Source organism: Lepisosteus platostomus, chromosome 6, assembly GCF_059453375.1.
Source record: "Lepisosteus platostomus isolate fLepPlt1 chromosome 6, fLepPlt1.hap1, whole genome shotgun sequence".
In the NCBI taxonomy this organism is placed as follows: Eukaryota; Metazoa; Chordata; class Actinopteri; order Semionotiformes; family Lepisosteidae; genus Lepisosteus; species Lepisosteus platostomus.
Genome location: NC_142616.1, coordinates 27,042,241 through 27,069,417, shown reverse-complemented (window position 1 = coordinate 27,069,417; position 27,177 = coordinate 27,042,241). Strand labels below are relative to the sequence as shown.

The following is a 27,177-nucleotide window of genomic DNA, read 5'->3' as shown; positions in this document are numbered from 1 at the left end:
AAGCACAGCTTAAAGTTTCTTTTTCAAGTGTGTGTATATACCAGACATTTATAAAATACTTATTTCTTTTGATTTCTAAAGGTGAACAGCAAAGGTGCTGGTAGACAGAAACATTGTTTTGAATCCCTAAAGCCTTTTCAAGTTGAATTTGTATCGTAGTAGATACTGAATTGTCAGTGATTTAAAAACAAATTGATTTCCGGAATCACACTTCTTATTGCGAGTCATTCTGTAGAGGGTGGGGGCCCTTGATTTAACCCCCGTGTATTTGTTTTCACAGTGTGCGACTGAGCCTCCGACAGGAAGCGGGTCAGGTTTTCGGCTGGCCCGTTGTAATTCGAGTGCATGCCCAAGAGAAAGCCCCCTGGGGCTGCACTGACCGCGCGTGTGGCAGAGGGCCCGGGGCTCCAGACATGGCGGATGGGCTGCGGTTCAGCCGCAGGGGTCTGCCCAGGGGGTCTGCTGGCAGTGGTTTCCTGGGAGGGCTGGGTTTCTCCTGTTCCTGTGACAATGCAGAATAGGGTATCAAATACTTTGAGGGTTGCAGTGACTTACAACTTCTGTTCCAGACAAAGTCTCCACTTAACCAAACAACCAGCAGATCAATTTGTTATTAAACTCCATATATTGTACTTAAGAATTTTTCAGGATGTCAATTTAAAACATGTACTTCAGTGTACACTATAAACATTACTTCATGTCTGGATGGTGAGTGCTACAACTGGCCGGGTCATAAAACAGACCATTCAAATAGCTTAACACAATGATTGGTTTTTCATTGTGCTCTGCTTTTGAAGTGGTCTAATTATTTTAATACACTGTTAATAGAAATTACTATCACTGAACTACTGTACTACATTTTATTAAACAGGTCACCCAAAGCACTTGAAACAGCACGCAGCTGTCATAGTTGTGAACTGAACGGACATTACCCTGGGATGACACCAGGGGGCGCTCCAAGCCACGCAGACAAAAGCATGACCTAAAATCTACTCTAGCACAGTTTAACAATTTGTATAGACTTGCTATCACCTTCATGGCAGCTCTTTCCAGAAGGCATCTGATGAAGAGCTATCATGTGTTACTAATCTACACAGGGAGGATGAGTTAATGGCAAACGTCTGCTACCTACATCCCAGCTGTTCTGCATTGTGTTTCTCAGACAGGAAAAGATCATCTTCAATATTAACTGCTGGAAAACACTTCAGTAATCCCCAAAAGAGCATGGTACTTAAGAAGGAGCTTTTTATAAAGTACTGCTTATGTCTTTTTTCCACCATATCATTAAGAAGACAGAATGAGCATCCAACATGAACGTAAGGATTCCATTATGATTCAACTTATCTGCAGGACTGAAAACTCATCAGCATTTGCAGTTTCTCTGTTTGCATCACCTCAGCCCATGTCACTTAAGTGAAATATTATTTTCTCTTGTGTTTCCGTGATCATTACTCCATTATCAAGGCATTGTTATTTTTTCTCTGTAAGGTTACAGTGCATTAGGCCTGAAGCCATGGACCAGTTCCAAGGTGGCCTGATTAGAACAGAAACATACTGTATACTGTATCCCACATGCCTGCCTTTTTGTCGGATGGCACAGGCATCAAAGCTAAACACGTGTAGAATTTTCAGGCTTAATTGACATTGCCCTGGCTTTCTCACCAGCACTTCAATTAGAAATCATCTATAAGTGTCTGCAGATCTGGCTAGTTGGTCTGCAAAGTACAGCCAAGCAGCAGCTGTTGGACAAGAAGCTGCAACCTGGTAACAGCAATCTTTTTATAACATACTGTATAACACAGAGACAATTTACAGGTACTGTATGACAAAGGATCTGAAAGCTATCAAATACCAATTGTAGTATTCACAGAAGTTCTTGTTTCAGTCTATTAATAAAGTACAAATGTCTGACAAATGTCTTGCTTCTGCGCAAAATACAGTTTTAGTTGTTGCCTTTCCATATAGCATTAAACAGATGCAAACAGATGTAAAAGTTTACATAGAACGTAAAAAAAACACCATGGCTATTCAGTTACAAAATTCCAGCTCTGACATCTTGTCCTGAGTCCGACATAACCAAAAAGTTAAGTTTGATACCCTTGAAACTAAGTCATAATTCGTCACGGTGTGGTGTTAAGTTTTTCTAACACATGCTCCAGCCCTGTTTCAGTTACCTGTCACTTGTGAAACCATCAGGGGAAACAAGGAGTCCCCCAGAGCTGGCCCTGCAGCTCTAGCTAAATGACTTGAACAGATGTCGGCAGCAATAGTTTGTTCCAACAGGGCCTGAGGCTATCCTTGTGTCCACCTGCTGTGTCTTTAACTGGGCCTATTTATACATTCTGTACCTTTTATTCTATTAACTCCAAACCTGATTAAAGCCTAATCAAAAACACGCACAGAGAAACACAGTCTAGCCTAAGAGGAGAGGAAACTGTGTGAGCTGACCTCAGTGTTTTGAGGCATGGTCATTTAAAAGAAGTGCTTGTTTATGACTGCACAGGGGAGCTGAGCTCCACAATTAGAGGTGATCATAATGACCCCAGAAGGGGATTCTGTTACCCCCACTGTGCTATAAGCTTACCGCAGTGCATCTACAGACATTCGAAATCAGGATATTAGCACATTGGTGTTCCAGTGAGTTGACATGTGCATACCTGACCCTGTCTAAAGGATGGTTGGGCCTGCCAATTCCGGAGTGGTGCACCCTTCTGGGGCGAGGAAGACGGGTGTGGCGGCAGGACCCTCTGAGGGGGCAGGACAGGGGGCTGTGATTGATTCACGCCCAGCGGCAGTGGGATCGGGTGGCTGATGTGCACGGGCTGGAACTGAGGCAGCTTCCTCAGGGTGTGGTGGTGGATGGTGTGAGGAGGCAGCAGGCAGTCAGAGGGGAAGTGAGAAGGCTGCAGGAGGACAAAGCAGAGCATTGCAGGCAAGAACGTTTGCAAATGAGCAACCTTTTCAGCCTATTTCCTTGTCTGGTAGTTTCACTGTCAAGTGAAAGTAAAGGTTTGTCCAGTCATTTGTTACAAGTGCCCAATGTCATCCACTACCTGACTGGGAGATACCCACAACTCTTTGGTGTGGGGGTTTTATTCATTTCTCCCACCTAAACTAATACTCCTTAGTTTCCAATTGTGACCTCTTGTCTTTGTTTCATTACTGAGTGTGGAAATGTCTCCTGTGTAAACTTTAAATATACCCCTTAGGATCTTATTTATTGAATAAAAACTTCTCACAAGCTCCTGTGTTCTAGACTGAAAAGATTTAGATCCCTTAACCCATCTGTAAAGGGCAATTTACATGAGACTAGGAAACATTCTTATTGCTCTTCGCTGGACTGTTTCTAGGGCTATAATATACTTTATGTAGTTTTAGTGACCAAAATGTAGCACAACATTGTAAAGCTTCAGCATAACTTCCCTGGATTTAAATGCTGCACTTTTTGTAATATACCCAAGAATTCTGCTTGCTATTTTATTGCTTCCCCACCTTGTCTTGATGAGGATATCAAAGAAACTACATAAACACCAAGATCCTCTTTGTGTGTCTCTTCCTGCAGTTGAGAATCCCATGTCATGTGTGTAGTTTTCATACTACCAGTGTAGATCACTTTGTACTTATTGATTTTAAATTTTATTTGCCATATGTGTGCCAAGTCTAAGTCTTAACTTTGTCTACGTGTCTTTGTACTGATCTTGTCATTGTTTTTGTTTGTTACTTCCTCTGTTTTAGTTTCATCTGCAAATTTAACTTGTTTTCAGAATCTGAATTGCTGCTATAGATCAGGAAAAGCAATGGGCCCAAAATAGTTCCCTGTAGCATACCATTATTATATCTGCCCTAATAAACCTGTTTCCTGTTTGATAGCCAGTTCCTGATCCATGTGCATACCGTAATTTTCTTGGATTCCTAAGGCTTTTAATCTTAGAATCAACCTTTTAGGAGGGACCATATCAAAAGTTTTCTTGACATCTGCATGCATTGTGTTGTATGTCCCATATCTAGTCTCCACAACTCCCTTACATAGTAATTCTAATAGTTAAAGTGGTGAAAAATAATTCTCATTTGATCTGTCCATGAAAATGTACTTCAACAGACTTTAAGCAGTTCTTTCCTGCACTTCAATTCATTTTTAAACTGATTTTTTATTGTATATAAAACCATTAAGTAAAATGTATAATGATATTCCAGGCTTTAGTTTTTATTTAAAATAAACCTTTCTTCAATAACGTTATAGAAGCTTATACTGAAAATATAACTCCCATTAATACTCCTTATGGAAAGGAGACAGAAATATCTCAATTGCCAAGCTAGCAATCATTTTTGTTTTGACATTAATCCTTAAATAGGTTTGTGAAACCTTTATTTTTATTTTTTTAGCTTTATAATAACAGAGTGTGGATGAATTCAAATTTGGATAAATATAACGAATTATACTTTCAATAGGATTTAAAGAATTTCAAGTGACACCCACACATCTGTAAAGGATCAGCCTGTAATACCTTTTTCATTTTGCTCAGACTGGACAGATATTACACTGCAACAGCCAACTGGCCTCTGCATCTCTTCAAGTTACTGTATGTCAGCCAATACAGTCTGACGAGCTGGATCTCTTGTCCTGATTAAGCAGCACCAGGAGACCCTACCTTGCATATACTGGAGTTCTGTGGCTTGGCTGGGGGCTGTCTGGAAGGGGAGTTCCTATAAGCTGAATGCGTTTGGTTTGGGCTGGATTGCCTGCTTGGGCCAACAGACCTGTAATAAAACACGAGACATATTTTTAATGAAACACATTTGGCCAAGTGGTTCCAGCTATGCACTGTATTTCTTGTTACCTTACCAACACATTTTAATTAACACTAAAAGCCTATGACTGACATAAAGACATTTTTGTTTAAGTGCATAATAATAAATGCACATTGACGTAGTATGAATAATTCCCTTGGTCTTCACATATTCTTTTATATCAGCATAATGGCACATGCTTTATCAACGTGCTAAAATCACATTTCAGCATGAATGCAAAACACACTGGGCCAGAGTATTTGTACTGAGGAAATACAAAGACAGGCAACCCCCTGTTCAACGGGAAGAAACACAGGAAAAGATTTCCATAAGGAAATTAAATGAAATTGTGAGGAAGAAGCAAGCGGAAACTACCTTAATTTCTCTATTGTTGTCTTCTTATTAGTAAACAGAAGATGAATTAGTGTCTTCTTCTTAAAGCAGATGACCAGTCCAGTAGTGAGGAGGCAGAGCATTGTCACAAGAATTCCAACTGTGAGACTGTTGCTGTCAGCTGACAGAACATAAAGCAGATGCTATGAAAGCAATTGTTCTATTCTAAGAATTGTATTTAGCTGTAAATCTAAGTGGAAAAATGAATCCTTTTTTGCTCAAAAACATATGTCAAGGGAATAAACAAGCAGAAATGCACAATGACTTACAATAACTTAATATAGTTTACAACTAAGGTTATTTATACATTTAATAATCTGGGTTTGTTCCTTACACGCACACCCCAAAACACAAAAACAGCAGATGCAATGCTGTCTGGATGCTTTCCATATATTTATAATATTGTTTAAGCAATGCTGCAATTGTCAAGTCCCGACTCGTCTTTTAAAATTATTTTTCAACAGTCAGCTGAGCGCACTCAAGATTTTTTTTTTTGAAAAGCTATATGCAGCTTTCTATACATACTGTATAGACCAGCACATAAGACCAACACTGTAGGTCTATTAATGATGACAGCTCTTGCTTTGCTACAACACTATCTGTATGTATATTATGGAGAGAAATCTCTCTTTGCTATATAAAGCCCATAGACAGAAGTGTAAATCCTATTGTTTTTAGCAAGTTCAGAAAGATTCTAACCTAGGTTACGTTGTTACCTTTATTAATGTATGTATATTAAAAGGTTTGTCAGTCTTAGAAACTTCTAAATACTAACATCGGTAATATTTTCAACACCAAAGGTAAGCGTTATAAAGGCTTGTACTATCTTGTACTGCTCACCTGCCAATCTCATAGGCCCGCTGTCCACACTGCCGCCGAATCCTGCCTTATCACAGAAAGGCGGGGCCCAGTGCGCTTCACAGTGGCAGTTCTTATTGTTGTTACAGACCTTCCAAGCACAGAAAGCAAATGAGATTTTCAACTGCTGCACACCATCATCAAAAAAACTCAAAGGCCACCCTTTATTCCGACAGGGAGCTTGTCTAAAAATATATCTTTGACATACAGAAATACAAGAGTTCGTTCTCAAGGAATTCCTTCTTGGGTCCAGGTGGAGATTATCCTGGCTGTGAACAAAATAATTGAGCTAGCCTTGGAAATCACCCAAGCCTTCTTGATAAAGCCTTTTTTCTAAAATTGCAAATTTGACAGTATTTGTAAAAGGAAAATAAATGGAGAAGGAATTGTGAAATGCTTAATCAAGAAACTGGATTTAGAAATCTGTAATATTAAGTCAGGGATGTTCTTTTAACAAAGAAATAGTAAAAGTTACAGTTTGGGTACAAAATCTCATCCAGAATTAATGTGGCATGTAAGGACTTGCCAGGATGTACTGTACCCTGTGTATTTAATTCAAGACATTAACTTGCAGTGATCCTATAAATCAGCCTTTTCATTCATTTCTTGGCCAACAGCAAAGCAAATCGATAACATAATAAATCTGTCCTATTGTGTACTTCCAAAATCAGAATGGACAGTGTTGTTTTTGGCAAAATAAGGTTTCTTTTGGAAGTACGTAGAGTGCTAAAACTGTTTGTCTTTACAGGCCAAAAGATAATGGATAGTATTTTAAATGGGGCATAAATGAAACCATTACATTTGATTTGATTTAACCTTTCTGGAGCAATGAAAATTGATTATGAGGGTCTGTAATTGTTTCCATAATTGAAGTACTGTGTTGTAAATTCAATAGAGCTCATTAAAATGCAAGCCAAAAGCTATGTAGCATATAGCATATGAAGACTGGTGGAACTGTTCAACCATGGCCTACATTGCACAGGCCGGATGTTCCAGTAAATATGGTACAATAAGGAAGCTGGCTGTGGAGTGTGATTTTATAAATACTTTGAGGTCTTCTGCCCCCTGCCAGTTTGAATCCATATTGCCCAGAGTATTGACTGTCATAAGGACTTACCCCATGGCCACTGCATTTTCCAGAGCACTCATGTACCCCAAACACAGTGATATTCTGGCACTGGCGATTTAGGCATAACTAAGATAGAAAAAAAGAATACACAATGAAATGAAACATACTGCTTTGGATAAAAGCTCTCTGCTCACACAAACCTTAACATCCATCCATTTTCTAATTGCTCTATTCAATTCAAGGTTGCAGGGGAGCCGAAGCCTATCCTGAAAAGCAATGAGCACGAGGCAGGATACACCCTGGATGGGAAGCCAGTCCATCTCAGGGCACATAGAGACACAAACATGCACACATTCACACCGGGGCCAGTTTTCCCAGAAGCCAATTAAAAGACCAGTACATACAAACTGCAGGCAGCTAGAAGTCCACCGATTGAACTCAGGGCCCCAGTGCAGCAAGGCAGCAATGCTAACCACTGCACACCACTGTGCTGCCACATAAACCTTGACAATTTACGTTAAAAATGAAGTGTAGAATAGGAATTAGTTTTCCCCATACGGGAAAATGTGGAGAATGGTATTGTTTGAATATTGGTATTTGATTTTCAGAAGATTCAGACCCATGCAATGTAGAAAACCACATCAGCTCATTCATGCAATGATGTCATTCATCTGCAATTAGTTTTCAGTATGGCTTCAAGATACTGTATGGAAAAAAAAAACCCCAAAAGCTGCAAACAGACTCTGTAATAAGGTGTTAGAATTACTTACTCCAGTTAGCATCAATTTGCAGTTGTCACCACTGCTTTATTATTTTAAAATTATTTATTATTTATTTTATAATTATTTCTATACACAATATAGTATATTTTCAGATACCTTTCCAGAAGTTTCTTGTTCTGCAAAGTGTCTGGAATGTGTTGTGGTCATGCTCTTGTAGCACCATTTGGCAAGAAATTTCTAAATGTTTTGATCTGCTTTTTGCCCAAAACAACATTAAGACTGCTTTATTCATCAAGACTGAATTCTTTTTTGATGACTGTTGACTCTGGATCCTTAACTATTTTTGTGTTGCTAATTTGAGTGCCGCTTTGACGAAGCTGACCACAAAATCTGTCTTAAACAGCTTAAGCATTTGATTGGCATTACAGACATTTCCAATTGGTTAGAGTCTCAGTAACAGAACACATTTAATATGATTTTGTCATTTTACTTTAACCACCACAGTTGTCATTATGGACATGACTCATGGCTCCGTATTTGGCTAATTGTTATTTAATTTGTGTATATGAGCTTTTTGAACAGTTAAATCCTTCAGGAATATGATATTTGTTATAATTGGCTGTATCTGTACTCACAGTGTGCTTTTAAAAATGAAATGATTGATGCAGCAAGTTTTTCTTATCTTATACTGACAAATCAGAAGTGATGTTAGCAGATATGCATGAGATTGCAAAAATGTGCAGCTGATCATAGCCGCAATACTGAATTTCCTCTCAGAGCACTTGTCATTCTGTGTGATCTTTTTGATCTTGGTTTAACTTTAAAATGTTCTTTATGAAATTCTGTTAAAGTCTTTTTTTATTTGTACAAAACAAATTCAATTCTACACTTTCAGTTATATAGTACATCCTAGGTTTCTGTTTGTCATTTTTACTGTTTTTAGAAGATGGAAATAATGTGTCAACATGAATACCTAAATCTTTCTCACAAGTAGGTTTATCACCTGACAACCCGTACTTTCAATGAGGAATGAGCCAGGGAGCTGCTGCAATCGTGAAGATGAGGTGGAGGGGAGTAGAGACAATGAAACGTGTGTTATATTTCTGTGTAAGTAGGTAAAAATGGGCAAGTTAAGAGTCCTCCCAAACTTTTGTTTTAAACTCCTTTAACAGTTTTTGTTTCTTTTACATTATTGGAACACCACAGTCATCTCTGTGAAATGTAAACTTTCAGGTACTTCGCCACTGTTGAATTCTGTCCAAATCCTACAGTGTTTGCTAATTCTTCTGTTTTGATACAATCTGCACATTTGACTAGTTTACTACCTAGACCAGAGTCTAGACTTTTGATATAAATCAGGAAGAGGAGTGATCCTGGTACAGTTCCTGGTGCTAAGAAACACAGGGATTTTTTCAATATGTTTAACAGAGCAGTGGAAAGCCTAGTCACAGTATTCTGTGCTTCTGAGAGTATTTTTAAAATAAAGGTAAAACCCTATTGCTATGCATTTACCTTAATTCTATTCAAAATAAATTTTCTGTGCTCTATTATGTTCTCTATTCTTCTATTGTACAGTATATAGGTCACTAGGTCATTACTGAAAACCAACGTTCTTGGTCTGGATGCATAGAAAAATTCCACAACCATACAGGTCCTCTGTTGAAAACCAGAAGTGATTTTTTTACTGGAACCAGATGGTAATCTCCACAAAACCTCTTAAAAAGAGTTTCAGAAAACAGCAGGCACAATAACCTCTGTCCAAACTTACCAATTGTCTGAGTTCCCAGAAAAAAAATACATGAAATACATGCTGGAGTAACATACCATTCACCTAAGAGCTCTACAAGAGAACTTCTTAACTGGCCTGGGAGTCTGCCTTTTATTTTAGTAACATCTACCCTCTTCTTACTACCCAGGGGCCTCTTAAAGGCACCCTGCTCCTTTACATACCACCTCCCTCCAAACCACAAGAGGGCACTGTGTCAGCAGGCTGGTGGCCAGGCAGGTATTGATTCCCTGGGTAATGTTTGGCTCAGATCATGAGCGTGGCATTGGTCTACAGTTTTGGTGGATGGATGGAGCCTCCGTCATATTGTATTTGGTTTTTAAATATTTTGTAGTTTTAATTGTGCAGTGGTGTGGGATGTGTGTCATGGAAGGCACTTTACAAAATGAAATTATTGATTTATTCCTGTCCAGTAGTCACTAAAAGCTTATTGAATTCACAAACAATCCATAAAAGCCACAAATGAAAACAAATCAAAACGTACAACTGATTGACATATTCTAAATAGGAGTAGCTGATGACTTTAGGCTAATGTACAAATGGAAACCAAAGAACCACCATCAGCGTATTCCAGCGGAGCGATCGCTCAGTTGACTGAAGCAATCATCCTGATCATGGTTGCAAATGTCATATGTGAGGTCGATCACAAGTGACAAGACACTCACCATTCCATCTCCACACTTGGTGCCAGTCAGTACCAGGCCTGGGTCAGGCATGTCGTCTCCAAGATAAACATGGGTTCCCCGGCAGAGAATTCGTCCGCCCTCCTGGAGCGGGATGTTTGTTTCTATGGAAACAGCATTTGTACCAATCACAGGCCGGTTGGCCCCTCCTTGACACTGAATCTTCCCACATTTAGCATCTCTACAAAAAACACAGCAAGACACACTGAAAGATCAGAGTGTTATTCTTCAGTATGAGTGACTTCACTTTAGATTATAAGGGCTTGAAATCTTTTTTTCTTCATAAGCTTAATGCATTGTAAGTGTTTACCTGTATATCTTGTGTGTTCATTACATTACTCATTTCATCACAGTAAATTTAAAGCTATTTTTATCAGGACTGGGAAATCTTTTATATGCACATTTAAAAAAAAAAAGTATTTCTACTTCAGACATTTTAAAGTTACTTCTGCCTGCATGTCTGGAAAATTCCTTTCTCCTGTAAGTGGTAGGGAGATAGCACATGGGAATCTACAGGTTGTTAAATATACTGGCTCTTACCGAATTTCACATTTTGCAAATGAACCCTTTGAGTCCTTTCCACAGTTTCCATAGGGGTCCCCCGCAGAATTGACCCTCTCAAAACAGATCCCTGGTGCTGGCTTGGCTCCTGGAGGGCAGAGTAACTGTGTGACACACAGTCCCTGTCTCTGAGAACTGCTTTCTGACACTGAAAATGAGCCCAGCCTTGCTCTGCCCCTTTCAGTGCCTCTTGTGTTTGTCTGCAAACTCTAAAGTTGATCTAGACATTACCAAAAGACATAAGAATATGGCACTATAACCATTATGATTACTACTGTAGGATATTCTGCACATTTTTGAAACACGTATTCAGTGGATTCAGCCACAAGGTAAGAGCTCCTGAAATCAATCTGGAAACCCGGAGGACGGATACCGTCATTCAGTGAGGGTGGCTCCACTCACCCTGGCCCCAGAGAGTGATGCACTGCTGTTCGTGGGTCTGGCAGATGCCATTGTAGCAGAAGCCGTCCACATTGTGGCAGGCGTGGCCGTCGTGCAGATACACGTTGGCTGGGCAGTGAGGGCTGGCCCCCGTGCAGAACTCGGGCAGATCGCAAGCGTTACTAGAATCCCTGCAAGGGGTGCCAGCAGGTTTCAGCTGCACAGACACAGATAAGGATGAGGCTGGGGGAAGCAACAGTGACTTGTACACAGTGCAGACAGTGAGAGGCAGATCAGGTTCAACAGAATGAGATCGCAGCTTTCATGCTGACCTCCAAACTTAAAAAAAATATAGTTGCTGAAAATGTTTATTCAGGTGCAACTATATCAATTGATCATTTATCATATTTAGATGTCATTAGAAAGATTATTTCATTAAGAGTACGCAGATCCTGTGAGAATAAACCCAGGATTTACATATTACATACAAGACAACCATGTTTTTCAAATTTATTAGCTGATATGGCCTTTGTTCTTCCATTTTCCAATCACTAACAAAATTCTGTACCTTGCAGTCCTCACAACACTGTCCATGTGCACACACAGCGTCGCCCTTCAGAGTGCAAGTCGTGGCATTACAACAGGGATTCATACATTCCTGCAAAAACAATGCTAAATAAAACAGTCCTGCAGATAACTAACAAAATGCATCAGATTTTATCGGAGGGAACTTACTGCTGTTGCTACTATATTGGTCAAGCTCATAAATTTCAGTGTTTTTACTAGGAAATATCCTGCCAGCCTCTTACTGCACTTTGCACACCTGAACATGTGAGCTGTGAGGCTATAAATTACATCTCTGCTCAACTGACTCTAGATTACCGGATTTCAAGATGTAATTTCTCAGCTAATGTATAGTATTTCTCAGGAACTATATTCTAAAAGTACACCTGGCACTGGGAGACGGAAAAAGAAAAGGAAAGAGCTGTGAAGTGAACCGTCCAGATAGTAGTTAACATGTTAATAAAGCTCTTAAACCATAAATCCATTTTGAATTTCAAGTCAGGGAAATGACTGGAGTAATAGCTGAAGAGAGGAGCTTGTCAAAACATAGTTCAAGCTGAAAAAGATTAAACATCTTTCCCATGTCATGTGGAATTCTAGAGTCATTGCTAAAGAGAATACTGTAATTAACGAGTGCCTGGCAGCAGCTCTCTAGTTCTGGGATGGGATGAAGCAAAGACCAGTCTGAGGCAGTGCTTCTGGTCCCTGTGGTTTTGTGTTTATTGGGTTGGCTCTTATCATCTGGGATGAAGGAGTTGAGTTTTTATCCCACTCAAGCAGAGAGCCTGCTCATTCCCACTGCCATCACCACCGAGATCACTAGGGCTCTTCTGCACCTGCCAGCTGAATATAACTCATTCCAGGCAGACGTGGATATATGGATGTTACCAGTCTGAACAGTGATCTACAGGCACTTCAGGAGCTTTCTGATTGATGATATTGACTCTTTTGAGACAGCATGCTTTCATTAAGGTTTGGCTTCAAGTATCACATGAAGCACAGCACACAATTTCCAACTGCTGTATCCCTGTTTACCAAAACAATCTAGATCTTGGAGGGCATCTTTTTGTGCCATGTGTCAATTTTTTCCAGCTCACAAAAACAAAGAAATCTCAGAAGAATATTTGGCTGTGTTGCATGACACAGATTTGGTTATTTTTTGTTATCATCTATGTGAGTCAAAGTCTAATTTACTTTCATGAGGCCTACAGGTGTACAGTGAATGCCGCTTTGATTGATAAATTGAAATGGATAAAAAGTCCTATTCCAGACTAGTTTGGGATCATTCGTGGATGTCCTTTAAAGTGGTTCTGGGCTCTTAACTGGGTTCCATATAACTAACATTTGCAGTGCACAAGGGAGCACCTCACAGGCAGAAAACATTTTTAAAACAGTTCTGTCTGGGTGAACTGTGCTCTTTAAAATAATACTGTTAATATGCGTATACCACTAGTCATCACCTGCTGCTGTAAATCTATAGATATGAGTTGCAACAGTAATGCCTTAGATCTACTAATAGGAAAAGGATATAGGTGGAGCAGTGGAAAGAGATACAACCAAATTATTTTAAACAGATGTATATACAGCATAAAGGCATTCTTTATATACCACACTTTAAGTTACCAGGAGTATTTTATTTCATTTCCAGTTCTTTTTTGTTTCTATTACAAAGTGCTATGTACACTAAAGCTTTCCTAAAAAATGTAGCCAGATACCAAAATAAGACTGGCAGCCTGAGTGTGAAATACTGTCTCGATACCTGTGCCCCAGATGTGGAAGTATTTTTGTTTCTGAAAGTTCTCAGCTGGTTTCTCCTATTTTTTTTATTTTATTCCCTATTTTTCTTTCATTTTTGATCCCAAAGAAAAGGCTCTGAAGCATCGAATGTTCATTCTCAGCCTTGCATGACTGCTCAATGCCACTTACATCCAACTCTCCACAGTCACACTCCTCTCCTTCCTCCACATATCCGTTTCCACACTTCTGTCCTCCATACAGCACTTTTGTCTCGGGCATGTTGAACAGACACATCCCCACTCCCTTCTCCAGGCTGGCCGCAAGGTCCTTCTTACTGCAGCTGCTGAACACTGTAGGGAAAGGGTACCTGCGAAGAGGAACCGACGGGCTCTTGAACTGGGGTAGAGGGTAAGATATCTGTAGTGCTAACACTCTAGGACCCGGTCCTCTGCAACTGAAATCCCTGTCGATAATGTGCTTGCAATATTCCTTCTGGAAAAAATCATATGCCGGAAAGTCGGTAGAGCTTTGTGTAAAACTAAGACAGCCCAGAACTTGTTGAAGTTTAGTTGTGGACTGATACAGTATACAGGACAGTTCAAAGGGCCCAGCCCTCTGGTTTTAGGCAGAAATACATTTCAATACTTTTGTAAAAGTACAATATAATAGTACTTTTATAGGGCTTCTCATGCCACAGTATCCTAAAGCACATAGTATATACAGTAGGAGAGGACCCACATCATTCACCACTAAAGGGCAGTTCCTACCTGGGTGATGAGTGGGAAGCATTATGTGCCAGTCAGCAGACTCATTACACACATTAAGGCAGAGCAGTGAGAAATTGCTACACTAATTGAACTAAACAAAACCTTTAGATAGGCCAGAATGTGAAGGGCCAAATGGAATTTAGTCAAGGCACTGCAGTTAACACCCTGCTCTTAGTAAAAGTGCCAAGGGATTCTTTAATGACCAAACATTTAGTACCATGCAGTGACCCCAGTCACCACACTGGGGCATTCTTCATTTTTACTATAAACACAGTATATGCAATAAACTATTGATAGAGACAGAGACTGAGTTCTCAGAGAGTTGAATATTTATTCAAAATGAGAAGTTTCAAAATGAGAAACAGAGATACTGTAGAGACTCAGTTTGATTTTGCTGTGTCTGGGAGAGACACAGTCTGAGAAGCTTCTGCCAAGTGTTCATTTTTATGTAGGACTTCTTGTTTCTTGAGGGCAGTCACACATGAGGCAAGCTCCCAGAACTTGCTTCTGCCACATTTGCCTTGAGCCAGAGCACAATGTGCAGAAGAAAAATGATTCCACAGCGCACAGTTGTCTCTGCTTGAAATCTGTTTTTTTGTCCTCATCATTAGAAAGCCCAAGCTGCCATTTTTACACATTGGAGAGAATTCTGTGAAGATTACAAGGCACCATCCAACAGCAGACCATCTGCAGAATGACTTGCAAGGCATAGTGTCAGACCTTTGTCACTTTCTCTTCTCACTGAGTTTTAGAGATGTTGAAGAAATGTCAAGTGTGTAATGCACCCTGAAAATGTGTGTAATATTCATGGAGGTTTTAGAACACTCCTCCACCCCCTGCAAAAAATAAGAATGTCACCTTCTGCTGCAGAAGGATTTAATCTCCTTATATTTTCTTACAAATAAAAGAAAGCTGGGTGTGAGTGTGTAAGTGAAAATGAAAGGTAATTGTGCATGCTATTTCACTTAACAGCCATTGCTTGTGATTATCTTTGTTGAGGATTGTTTCTAATTAAACAGTCTGTGCAGACTAATGTTGTCTATTCCACATTTGGGTAACTTAACCTCACATTTTTGGAGGAACAAGTACCGATTTCTAAATTTAAGTACTATATTCGTTTTCATTGCACTTTTTTTTAACAGATTTGGACTATTTGTGTGCACATGTAGCTTTTTTAAAAATTCAAAATTACACAAATTCCAAGCATACTTATTGCTGATTCACCTGCAATCAATTTTAAAACCAGTCCTACTTGACATTTTTCTTTAATATTTTTACATTTTTTAAATGTGTGCTATGTTTAAGAAAAGCATATTCTGCTAAGCATGTCAGAGAACTAACCATGTACATTGAAACATTAATGGTTTGTGTAACATTGTTGGATTACATTTTTCATGCCACATTTTCAGTACTGCTTTGTAAGACTACATTTTACTTGTCAGAGCACCGTGAGATGTCATGCAATGATAATCTGTTACAGGCTGTTGTTATGGTTTAAGAGAACCATTACTTCATAAGCAACCAGTGTCACCAAATCCCTCGTTCCCTACTGCAGCATGATTTCTTCCCTTTTAATATGTGCATTTATGTGCCCGGTGCTATGTTTGCCAGACAAATATGTAATATATTAAAAACACTTGTATACTTTCCAATTACATCATACTACATGTACAGCTAACATGAAGCAGGGCAGGCAGAATTTTACATTACAGTGATTTTAGCAGAGAAAGAAAATGTTTTTGATAGAAAAGGAACGATTACCCACGACAGCTGTGTACCCTAGAGGCATTAGCAAGGTTCAATTAATAACCTTGCACAGCAGAGTGGCCTTCCCTTGCCAGCCCTGTGCAAGTCATGAGAGGAACTACACTCAGACAGCTGCTTTTCCTGCAGGAAATGTGGCTGCCAGCTGACAGTGGCATAATCATTTTAAAATTGCCTGACCCGTGGGGATTGGTCTTGTTCAGAATCCCCCTTTTCTGCAGCCATATCGCTACACATTTGCTGTAACACAGGAGCTCAGGATTCCATAACAGGCTGAAACAAACAATGTGCTCCTTCGCACATGCTGGTCCCTGACACCCACTGTCAAACAATAAGGGAACAATGGGAAAGCAGCATGCATACACAGGAGGTTCTGGCCTGTTCATCTTGTGATTTGGCCTCCAGTTATCAGCAAGCTGCAGATAAGGGCATTGGCTCTAATACATTTGTGTATAAAGTTTTATCTGCAAAACACTCCATCCTCCACAGCCGATAACAAATGAAAATAAAAGAAAAACTAGAGATCCAACTTTCCCCGTCTCACACTAGTAGTATTTTATATGTTTATGTTTATGGCCTCATTTTATATGTTTTATTCTAACATTGTGCAGATTCACCATTTGCCAAAAACAGAAATGGCTCATTAAGGGCCTCCACATTTGGAACCTCACTCTCTTAGTTCAAGGAGCTTTCTGTAGATCAGGGATGAGTGACTATATTCTTCAAGAGCTGAGAGTTCTCTGATGTTGATTCCACCTCTGATGATAATTTAATAATACTAAATTAAGTAAATACTTGAATAAGAGGTCAAATCACGTGTAAAACCTGCACAACTACAGTCCTTAAGGGCTGCCTATTGATGTTACTGTGGGTTTCCCTGTGATGCTACAGTACTTGTCAGTGCTAGCAATGACTGAGCTATTGAATGCTAAAGTGGGGCTAGGCACAATCTTAGAAATATGATTATAGGCCATTAAAGGTTATCTTTCCAAAAATGTAATCTTCCTTTTCACCCATGTCATAAAGGTGAGGCAGATTTATATCATCTTTGAAAATAAACAAGTAAACCACTTCAAAAGTTTAACTTGTACAGTTTAGAACTTCAAAATCCCAGATTAGCACTTAAATTGGCTTTGCCATTATTCATTTTCACTGGCAGGAGATCTGCTTGGAACGTAAATCCCAAGTACAGAGTGACTATTATTGCAGCTGAGTTAAGAGCCTAGAATTAAGTTACAGGAGATGAGATTGATAACTATACTTTTCAAGGGATAATATTGGTTTAAACACGGCCACACTGACTCTGTGCATTCCAGGAACTTTAATTTAATTATGATTGAAAAGTGATGTCGAAAGATTCTTGGAAACAACTAGAACTCCAATGTTTTAAATCATACTTTGGATATGCTGATGTTCGACCTGACTAGTTTATGTCAGCTTTATATCAAACTGACATTGTTGGCTCATTTATGAATATGTTATATACAATTCAAAAGACATAAAAGCTTATACGTTTTAAATAACTCTGGATAAAAGTGTAAACCAAAAATTGTTCATTTTTAATATTACTACAAAGCTTCATCCTGTGAATGGAGACATGTTTGCCTGGGGGTTCCAGTTTTTTTTTTAATACAACCTTTTTGTATAATCATTCTGTAATTGGTTTAGTGTAAATATTTTGTTTTTTAAATCCTTTCCTCTCCTGTTGCCAGTGTTGATATATGGTCTCCAAGAAAGACATCCAAACCTTTATAGCTACTCTACAATTAAAAAAAATCTCTCAAATTCTCTGATTGCTTTGGGTGCTGTACAGAACACGATTTGGAGGTATTTAGTTGCCATGACTCTATCCAATAAAATTAAATGCAGTAGAGATTGTCATAGCAAAGTCACAGGGATCGCCTATTGATTTCCTTGTATTATTACAGATGCAGGAATTATTTTGTACATGTTTAATGCTGTGAAATGATAAGACACTGCATAAGAATTTGAAGGATTTTCAATGTTTTATGGCCTCAAGGCTCTTGTGTAACTCTGTACCAATGAGGTAAAAATAAGTACTGTATATTTATTTTAACTCACCATTGTCTGTCTATATACCCTGCCCTATGCCTGTTACTTGCCGAGACAGACTCTGGCTCCCTGCAACCCTGAATTGGAAAAGCTGGATGTCTTCCTATATATTTACTAAAAAACAGTCACAAAATAATCTGAACTTGGTAATGACTTCCATGCTGAAGCCTCCAATTTTGAAAATTTCCAAAGAGCTGACATTGCCATGGAATGGGAATCACATTTCCACCCTTGTATCATGGCACAAATAACACCACCAGAAAACCAGCTCTGAAAAGAGAACACGGCACTGACTGAAGCTGGTATATAAAATCATTTTTACATTTGGGCCGATATCGAGGGTGAGATTGTTCCTCACAAAAGGTCTTTACCAGCTTGTTCTCATTTGGTTAAATGCAGACAAACATCTGTAGAGCAAACTTAAAAAGAAACTAAAGCAAGCAAGAAATACTTCTTTTGCAGATGTGTAACTGGCATTTTGGCATATATGCAGTAAACCAGTTTGTCCTCTTTTCTTCTTACTTAATAAAGAAGGAGTGGTTCTCATTAACTGGCCTTTCATCTTGACATCTTGGAATGGCTGCAAAAAGCAATTCTTTTCTGTGGTGCTTGCAGAATCAAACACTGCTAATGAACATTTCAGCATTTATACCAGCTTGTACAGCACGGCTTAAATGATAGTCAATGATCATTTTCAAAACCTGATTTGTAATTGAGATAGTTAAAAAGACATTTTAATGTGAATTGATCTCCCTAATAGGCTAACAGGATAGTATGGTATTCACATCACATATATAATGTCTTAGCTGATATATATTTACACATTAAATTGTGTAAAAAAGGTATATTCATGGTTTCAGTGGTTCTACATCACTCAGGATGCCCTTAATGTAACGGATTTCATAGATACAACCCTTAAGCTTTAATGGACCCGGTGCTTGTATAATAACTACGATGCCATACAAATAATGTTATGAGATGCTGTAAAGACCACTGATAGCAGGGCAGTCCTTTCAATGGTAGAGACACTAAATTGAGATGATATTTGGCTATTAGCTTACCCTTTTATTCCAAAATGAAATCTTACTAAACTAAGCAAGTATGGATAAAAGCTTCACTCCCAATCTCATTTTGATTACTTTCATATCAGTTTTATTAGTTGTAGTTTTCAAACCACAAATACAGTTTGTTGTTTGCTTGACTGTCCTTTTGCGGTAAGGAATAAAATGCTTGTAGCTCAACAGGTTCATCACATTGAGGGCGTTCTTAACCCTTTTTTAGCGGATGCTCCATTTTTGGGCGGTTCCTATAAATGTGTCATGTCTGGAATATGAAAATATTGAGAATCTGATTGGCGATAAGATGTGAAAAAAACATTAAACAAATGTTCTCTTCACAATTTTCAAATGCTTACCGAGTCTGCAGCCTCTGAGGGGACAGCGTTAATGTGTTCCACTGAGCTGGCTCTTTGGCCTTTTAAGTGTAATGAACTGCGGAAGTCAAACTGATTCTCAGGGGACCAATAATATGACAGCAAATGCTACATTTTCTCATTCCTGACCTCAAATTAACCCAGCACTGTCTCCTCCCAGGAAACAAAGTGAGTCCTATACTTATATGCTTTCTTACACATACTGTGGGGAATATGAGCCTAATTACATCATGTAAAATTGAGCTTCTTACTTTAAAATATGAAAATATACATATACTGATAATAATTACTTACTGTACCACTGTCTCTCAGAGTCATTCGGTTTACAAGTAGTAACATTATTACAATCTATATATTGTTATTTCATGTACAAAAAATACATTAAGCCTACATAAGTCAATTTTCCATATTTATCATATTATCATATCATACCCTGTTGTTTTCTAAAATACACTGTTCTAAAGTCATAAACATTTTTAACTATAACATGGTTTCAAGGATGTTGCTAGTACATCCCAAATAGTGTACTCTATTCTTACACAGAAATTAATTAAAACACCTATGACTGGAACAAGTAATTATTTTAGATAAATGTTTTACGGCTGAAATGACATTTGTTTTTCTGTGTTGTTCTGAATGATAAAACCCACTCTTAAATTAGAAAGGTGTTGAAGAGCAGTCTGTTTTTCACTCCCGCTGTGAAGAGTATTCTCATAATAAATACTGTATGAAAATATCATAATTCCTGTCACAAAGTGTGCATAGCTCAAATCCCTGCTCTGTGTCAGTTCTATTTCTAGTGTGAAGACAGCTTATTTTCTCTCCCTGTTCTTCTCCATAGCTTTATTTTGAATATGTTCTTATTAAGGATGCCCTCAAAGCCTTTTTTCAATTTTCTTACAGCTCGTTGCTGTGCTGTTTTATGAGCGCATAATTGAGCATAGTATTACTTTGTTTTTGATGGGTACAGTCCAGTGAAAATACAAAAGGTCCAGTAAAAACACAATAGTCTATAGCTTATGAGGCTGTGAATTGGCTTCAGTTAACATCAGACTGGTCTGTGCAAGGCATCCAATTTTCTCCATTGAATTTTAAGCAGGGGGCAGCATTTTCTAACTTAGCAGCCTTGAGAGTAGCATGGTTTCAAGTAAGGAATCCAATAGCAATGTCTGAATGCTGGGGTATCTATCTAGAGTATATTTTCTTTCTAAAATGGCAGGGGAAACATGCCAAAAGGATTTCTAATAAGATAATGAAAAGGCTATGGTCAAGAAAAGGCCATCAGTCTTATAATTAGATTACATCACGTGCCAGCAGCCTAAGTTAAAAATCACATTATATTTTGGGCTTGTAAATATTAACTGCTGTGCATTTACTGAATGACATGGTTTCATCTTTCCAAACCTCTGCATGAACCACATTAAAAATCATCTAACGGTGATCACATACTTTTTATGCATTTCAGAGCTCCCGCAGAGATCTGTGATTAACTAAGCATTTCCCTAAAGCTGTCCTTTTTTTCAACTAAACAGAACCCCGTCATGCACGGATTTCAAAATCTACCCTCTTCTGCACTGCATATAAAACATTCAAGTCTTGCATGTTAAACTAAACAAGGGTGCATGCTGAAACAAAGGTTGAAATAAACAGTGTATTACACACGGAGCAGAGCGAGACAACTGTCATTAGACTCTGCTCGGATCAGCTCTATCCCAGTCTCTATGGACACACTTGTTCCTCCACGGCTCATGCTCTTGGCTGCACTCACCCAGTGGAGGGGGTCATGATGCAGCCCCCCTTTTCCGCTGTGACCCGGCACCCGCAGCCCCTCTCTGGGGTGTCATGATTCATTCCGAAGTTGTGCCCCAGCTCGTGTGCCAAGGTCACTGCTGCGCCCAGAGGGCTATCTGCATGGTCCTGTGTGGGAAATGCATCATTTTCAGACAACGTGCAAGACTAGTGAGTGTTTCAAAAGCAAAAGGGAAGGTGTCTGCAGCTTAGTGCTTCTGTTCCTTCTCAGTGATGAAACCCACATAGATCTCCTGTGGTAGTAATCTGGACGTCACATTGTTCCTTTATTTTTTAACATATTTTTATGACTAGAATACATAGAATTTATGACTATACTCTTTCTCTATTATTAATACAGGATTTTCATTACAATCTAAAAATTACTCCTTGGTGCTTTTTAAAGATTTTTAATTGGGTTTCACACTAAAGAAAACAGTGGTAGAACCAATCACGTTAAATGCCAAACAAGCAAAGGAATAGTCAATGTAAATAGTTTTATTTGTTCAAATTATTGAAAAAAAACAGAAGTAAATTGTGTATTGTGTTACTTTTAATGGGGGTATACACTCCCATACATTTTATAAATGATCCTGTTAGATCTTTACTGTGTTGTGGCAGTTCAGTCTGGAAAATCAAGCTGTAAATCTGAATATCAGGAGCAGTCACGACATCAGATAGTTTTATTACTCATTTAGCAAATACAGCCTAGTAATAAACGTAGGTGAATTATGAAGCTTTATGCTTGACTAAGCAGACACATAGTATCTAACCTTCCTATGGAGAGAGTTACAGAGCAACTGAGGGGTACACCAGCTGTTTCCTGTAAGATGCGGAGACTGTGCATGAACCCTTCATAAATTACTGTATGTAACACCCTTCCAACAGGGCAGGACCTCCTGGTGTTCCAAGAAACACAAAAAGGAGTGTTAATCCATGGATAAAATCTCAGATATAGACGCATGCATTATTCAGCGTGCTGTCACAGATAGGGTCCAGTTTAGACACAGCTACTTGGAATTGATTGGATTCTTGCTTGATTTAAGAATGCAGGGAGTTCAGATGGAAAGCCTCATGCAGAAAATCAGCATTATGAAAATCAGCAAATTACATTTGGGCTGTTTCTTAAAGTCATGGCAGTGCTTGACCTCTACTTCATGACTTCAGAAATTAACCGGAGATATCGAAACAGCACATCAGATGACTGAGGTAGAAAATCTGTTGTGAGATCACAAGTTAATTTAAAAAATTTGAAGAAACAGCAAAATTCAAACTATGTTTTCCAGAACCTTCCTGGAATATTGAATAGTGTACGAGAAGTGTTTAATTTTCCCTCTCAGCGCTATAACTTGATATGTCAGCCTTTAATCAAGAGGCAAACGTTTTGCCATCTGTGACAACTGAACTGGATAAACATCTGGAAAAAAGCTGTAAACCGGCCGCCTAGCAAAAAGAAAAAAACACATACATTAATTGTGAAGATATGTCTCTTGATTATGAGGACACATTCTGTCCAGCGATTACACCACATACTGAAGACAAACCTAGTGGTTTACTGATCACAAGAAAGTTTACAGATGAGTGGAGAATATTTGGCCCACCTCTCGTCTGCTCACTAGTAACTTAACAATCTGAGAGACTCATTTAGCCATTAGTTGAAACAAGCCAAAGCATCAGCTTTGTCTACAAGGATGGGTAGTTGTTCTAGACTCCCACAACCCTTTTTGTGCAAAAGAGTACCTGTTTTTTAAGTTTTGGTCTTTGGCTAGTGTTTAACTATTGATTCTGAAGAAGTCCATTGGTTGAATTTGTCAGTGCCTGGATCAACTGCCATTGTAGTCTTCACGTATCAAAGCTAAAAATGTTCAATTCTTTTAGCACACTAATGTATCTGTCTACTCTAAGCAGGGCCAAGTCCGAAGAAAGAGCGAATGAAACCCCTTGATTTAAATTCTATACTTCTAATTACATATCTGTGACTGGAGACTCCGTTTCCAGATCACCTGGCACTCGTGAGGTATCGACGTGTACACATACACACACATACACAAACATTTCACTATCTAAACAAAGGCGATAACTCTGGTTTCCAACGTAAACAAACTAGTCTGGAATTCCAGGGATAGCTTTGCTTGCTATGCACCCACAGGGTAAAGTAAGGATGTTCCCGTATTATCACTCTGCAACTCACAACTGGCAACCCACTGAAGCTAAGCAGGTGTGAGCCTGGTCAGTACTTGGATGGGAGACCTCCTGGGAAAAACTAAGGTTGCTACTGGAAGAGGTGTTAGTGGGGCCAGCAAGGGGCACTCACCCTGCAGTACATGAGGGTCCTAGTGCCCCAGTATAGTGATGGGGACACTATACTGTGAACAGGCGCCGTCCTTCGGATGTGATGTAAAACCAAGGTCCTGACTCTCTGCGGTCATTAAAAATCCCAGGGCGTTTCTTGAAAAGAGTAGGGGTGTAACCCTGGCGTCCTTGCCAGATTTCCCATTGGCCCTTACCAATCATGGCCTCCTAATAATCCTCATCTATGAATTGGCTTCATTACTCTGCTGTCCTCCCCGCTGATAGCCGATGTGTGGTGAGTGTTCTGGCGCACTATGGCTGCCGTTGCATCATCCAGGTGGATGCTGCACATTGGTGGTGGTGGTGGAGAGGAGTCCCCATTACCTGTAAAGCGCTTTGAGTGGAGTGTCCAGAAAAGCGCTATATGCGAAGTGTAAGCAATTATTATTATCAAAATTAACCTTTAACTCAAACCAAACACCTGTTTTCCTTTGTTTTAGAAGTGAAATGAACCAAATTGGTGATCAACTCACGTGTTTCAAATAAATAAGTTGTTTGGATTTCTTATCGGCAAAATGGTTTCTCCCACAACCTGTAGGACCCAAACTTTGGCATGGCAACAGGGGCTGGCTTAGTAGTGCCTGTTTCAGGGTTGCGCATGCGTGGATTAATTTGTAAGGAGATACCATTAAGAGGGGGTAGTATTTTCTTAAACAATATTTATGTACATAAAAGAAGTATGATATTTTATTTTTTGGTAATAATATGTTCATTTTTTAGTTGTGTACTTAATTAAGAAATGCATATAATCAGAATTATTTTGTCAAATTATTTTTGCTTTATAGTTGAATATTCTAGGGGGAGGAGTTTAACCTAGAAAAGGAGCTCTTCAATATAGGAGGGGGGAGATAGGAGCAGGTTGGTTGTGAGGGAAGAACAGGAGCTGCCTACAACAATCATTTTTTTTTTTTACAGCAAATACAGCAAATGTACTATAGCTTTGTGTAGTTTTTTTCCCCGGTTAGTACATGTTTTTCACTTTATTTTTTGGGTGTTGACTTTGGGATCACAGTTCCTCTTAATAAACACAATTGCACGTCTTTGCAAGTGTGGCTGTGCCATCGCTATTGTTACATTCTATCTACACCTCTAAACTCTTCAAGGAGGAGACTGTGACAATATCCTAATGTTGTTTGCCTTGGTTTACCATACTGTACAGACAATCCTTTAGCTTAGTTCTAATGATCATTTCTATACATTTACAGGGAATTTATCGATTGTACGATTTATTGGTCTATAATGATTCGGTTCACTTCTTTCACTCCTTTCATGTATGGGTGCTACAAAGAGATTTCCCAGTCAGTGAGTATTACCACTGTCCTGTGTGACTGTTGTAGGAGTTACAGTATGTTTACAGTCTGTGAATAGTTTATTTTGTTTCCTAAAGAACTATTGGTAGAATACCACCCAGACCAGATGATGTTTCTTAAATGCTTTTAAAATCTCTAAAGCACAAATATAATATTTTGATTTTGCTCAGCCAGAAGCCTTCTATAACTCTCTTTCCTGGTAAACACCTCAGGGAAATATATTGGTTATTTCTCTTTATTTAAAGGTCTGACTTACAGTATGAAAGTAATGAAGATAAACGTCTTCATTATTACACTGCATTAATTCTACTCATATTAATATAATTAATTAATATGAATTATATTAACTTTATCCTTTGCATTTCCTTTACTGTTGCAATTCTGGAAAAACCTGGTTATTGATTTTATCAACTTTTGGAGGATATTGTTTTTCAAATATCCTTTTTTCCAGTCTTTGTAATTTATTGGACTCCCATTTCTTTAAGGGGGTCTTATTCTGTTTTAATCATTTTGTGAAGTGCTATTTTATCTTTAATTTTTAGTTATTAAGTTTATTAAACTTTTTTGGCTAATTGTTTCTAGTCTTTGTTTAATGCATTGACTCCTACCGAATTTCAGTAATTTCTGTATTTTGCTTTTTCCAAACATTAACTATTCTTTACTTTTTCTATATATATATACCTTTTTATTCTACCATATCCTATACATACAGTGTGTGCAGTGATGTATTTTCAAACATGTATTTTTACGCAAGTTAGCTCACTGGGTGATGACAATACTGCTTTCCTATAATGTCGTCTCCAAGAAAATGCTAATCGAATAATTCCACCTCAAAATGTTACAATGAAGAGAGTCAAAAACTTGATCAATGCCATGCAGTTCATTTCATCCTGGGATTTTTTTTTTCATATGTAGTGTAGCTACAGTAAGTTTTGTGCTGAGTGGACCAGGTTTTTGAAACAGATTCTGTTTGTCCAATTCTTCTTAGAATGAAAAGGCCTAAGGGCTCCTACCCAATATCATGTAAAGGAGATCTGATCAATATACATGAATCTCATGTGCACCATTGGGGATTGTTCATCCAGCATAAGGATTCTGAATTCCCAGCTGCACTCCCACGCATCTGGAGAGCATAGATTATCAGTAAAAATGTCTACATTGTATCTCAGAATATTATACCATGTGCCTCCTGTCAACAAGCATTTATAAGCCTTTTTAGTTATTTTAGCGATTTCTTGTATGCCTGACAGTACTCCCTTTCCAGTTTTTAATACAAAAGAAATAAGATTCTCATGGAGCTTCAAAGAAGCTTCAAAGAAAGTGATTAGTTAAGTGAATAATTAGAATGAAAAGGATCAGCCGCAGTCCCTGTTAATCATTCACTCACCATGACGATCCCTCCAGACTGCTCTGCAACGCACATGCTCATTATCGGAGCCATGCCAATAGTGGTGCCCTGGAAGTACACTCCGCTGTCAACAGATAAGTGAACAAAGGTTCAGACAAAGGTCTCTTAATACTGTTACTTTACATTACTACAGATACTTTTTTTAATGTTTTACACCTGGGAGCAAACACTACCACTTCAGTTAAAATTTGTAGCATGGGATTTTAGAAGGAGAGGATGCTCTCACTGTGAACTACACAGACCATGGTCACATGTTGACATTTGCCTCGTCTTCCAGGGTGGGATGTTATATTTAATATCTGTACCTGTTTGTGTGATATACAGTACATAGCGTCTGGAAGACTTTGATAATCTGGGATGGTCAGGGCAGTGGTTTTCTCCTACCTCACGAGCTGGGCATTGTCATGAGGCCTCTGGGGCAGCAGTTTGGTCTTCCTCCAGTCCAGGAACTCATGCAGGGTAGTGAAGGGATCCTGTGTGACTGAGCACTTGTCCACATCACTCCACACCTCCAGCCCCACCAGAGCCACACGTATATTCAGCGCTCTGTAGAACTGGAGACCAGAAGAACTTCAGCACTCAGGGAAACCGCTGTAGTGTAAGGTTTGTAGAGCTGTTCAATGAGGTCTGGTCATTTCCCAGAATTCCTTTGCTTAGAAAGGGAATGCAAACTCAGAATGTTTTTCAGTATTATTTCTTATTTGTAATGAAAGAACTATCGACTATCGTAAATTGGACACA

At 38.8% G+C, this 27,177-nt stretch overlaps 1 protein-coding gene and 1 long non-coding RNA gene across 2 annotated transcripts in view; one reads left to right on the top strand and one right to left on the bottom strand.

Moving 5' to 3' along the window:
• Positions 1 to 27,177, bottom strand: part of adam12b (ADAM metallopeptidase domain 12b) — a 94,088-nt gene that overhangs the window by 3,444 nt on the left and 63,467 nt on the right. The window contains exons 9-22 of the mRNA XM_088635102.1: positions 26,821 to 26,990; positions 26,416 to 26,500; positions 21,347 to 21,495; positions 13,732 to 13,909; positions 11,810 to 11,899; positions 11,263 to 11,458; positions 10,840 to 10,948; positions 10,282 to 10,480; positions 7,157 to 7,234; positions 6,022 to 6,130; positions 5,164 to 5,302; positions 4,650 to 4,758; positions 2,658 to 2,903; positions 381 to 502 (exon numbers count right to left, since the gene is read on the bottom strand). Of these exons, the coding sequence (XP_088491228.1) occupies positions 381 to 502; positions 2,658 to 2,903; positions 4,650 to 4,758; positions 5,164 to 5,302; positions 6,022 to 6,130; positions 7,157 to 7,234; positions 10,282 to 10,480; positions 10,840 to 10,948; positions 11,263 to 11,458; positions 11,810 to 11,899; positions 13,732 to 13,909; positions 21,347 to 21,495; positions 26,416 to 26,500; positions 26,821 to 26,990 (1,979 nt within the window). The remainder of the gene's footprint in view (positions 1 to 380; positions 503 to 2,657; positions 2,904 to 4,649; positions 4,759 to 5,163; positions 5,303 to 6,021; positions 6,131 to 7,156; positions 7,235 to 10,281; positions 10,481 to 10,839; positions 10,949 to 11,262; positions 11,459 to 11,809; positions 11,900 to 13,731; positions 13,910 to 21,346; positions 21,496 to 26,415; positions 26,501 to 26,820; positions 26,991 to 27,177) is intronic.
• On the top strand, positions 437 to 1,915 carry LOC148661403 (uncharacterized). Its single transcript, XR_015939533.1, has 2 exons — positions 437 to 522; positions 872 to 1,915. It is a non-coding gene; the product is annotated as an uncharacterized LOC148661403 (long non-coding RNA).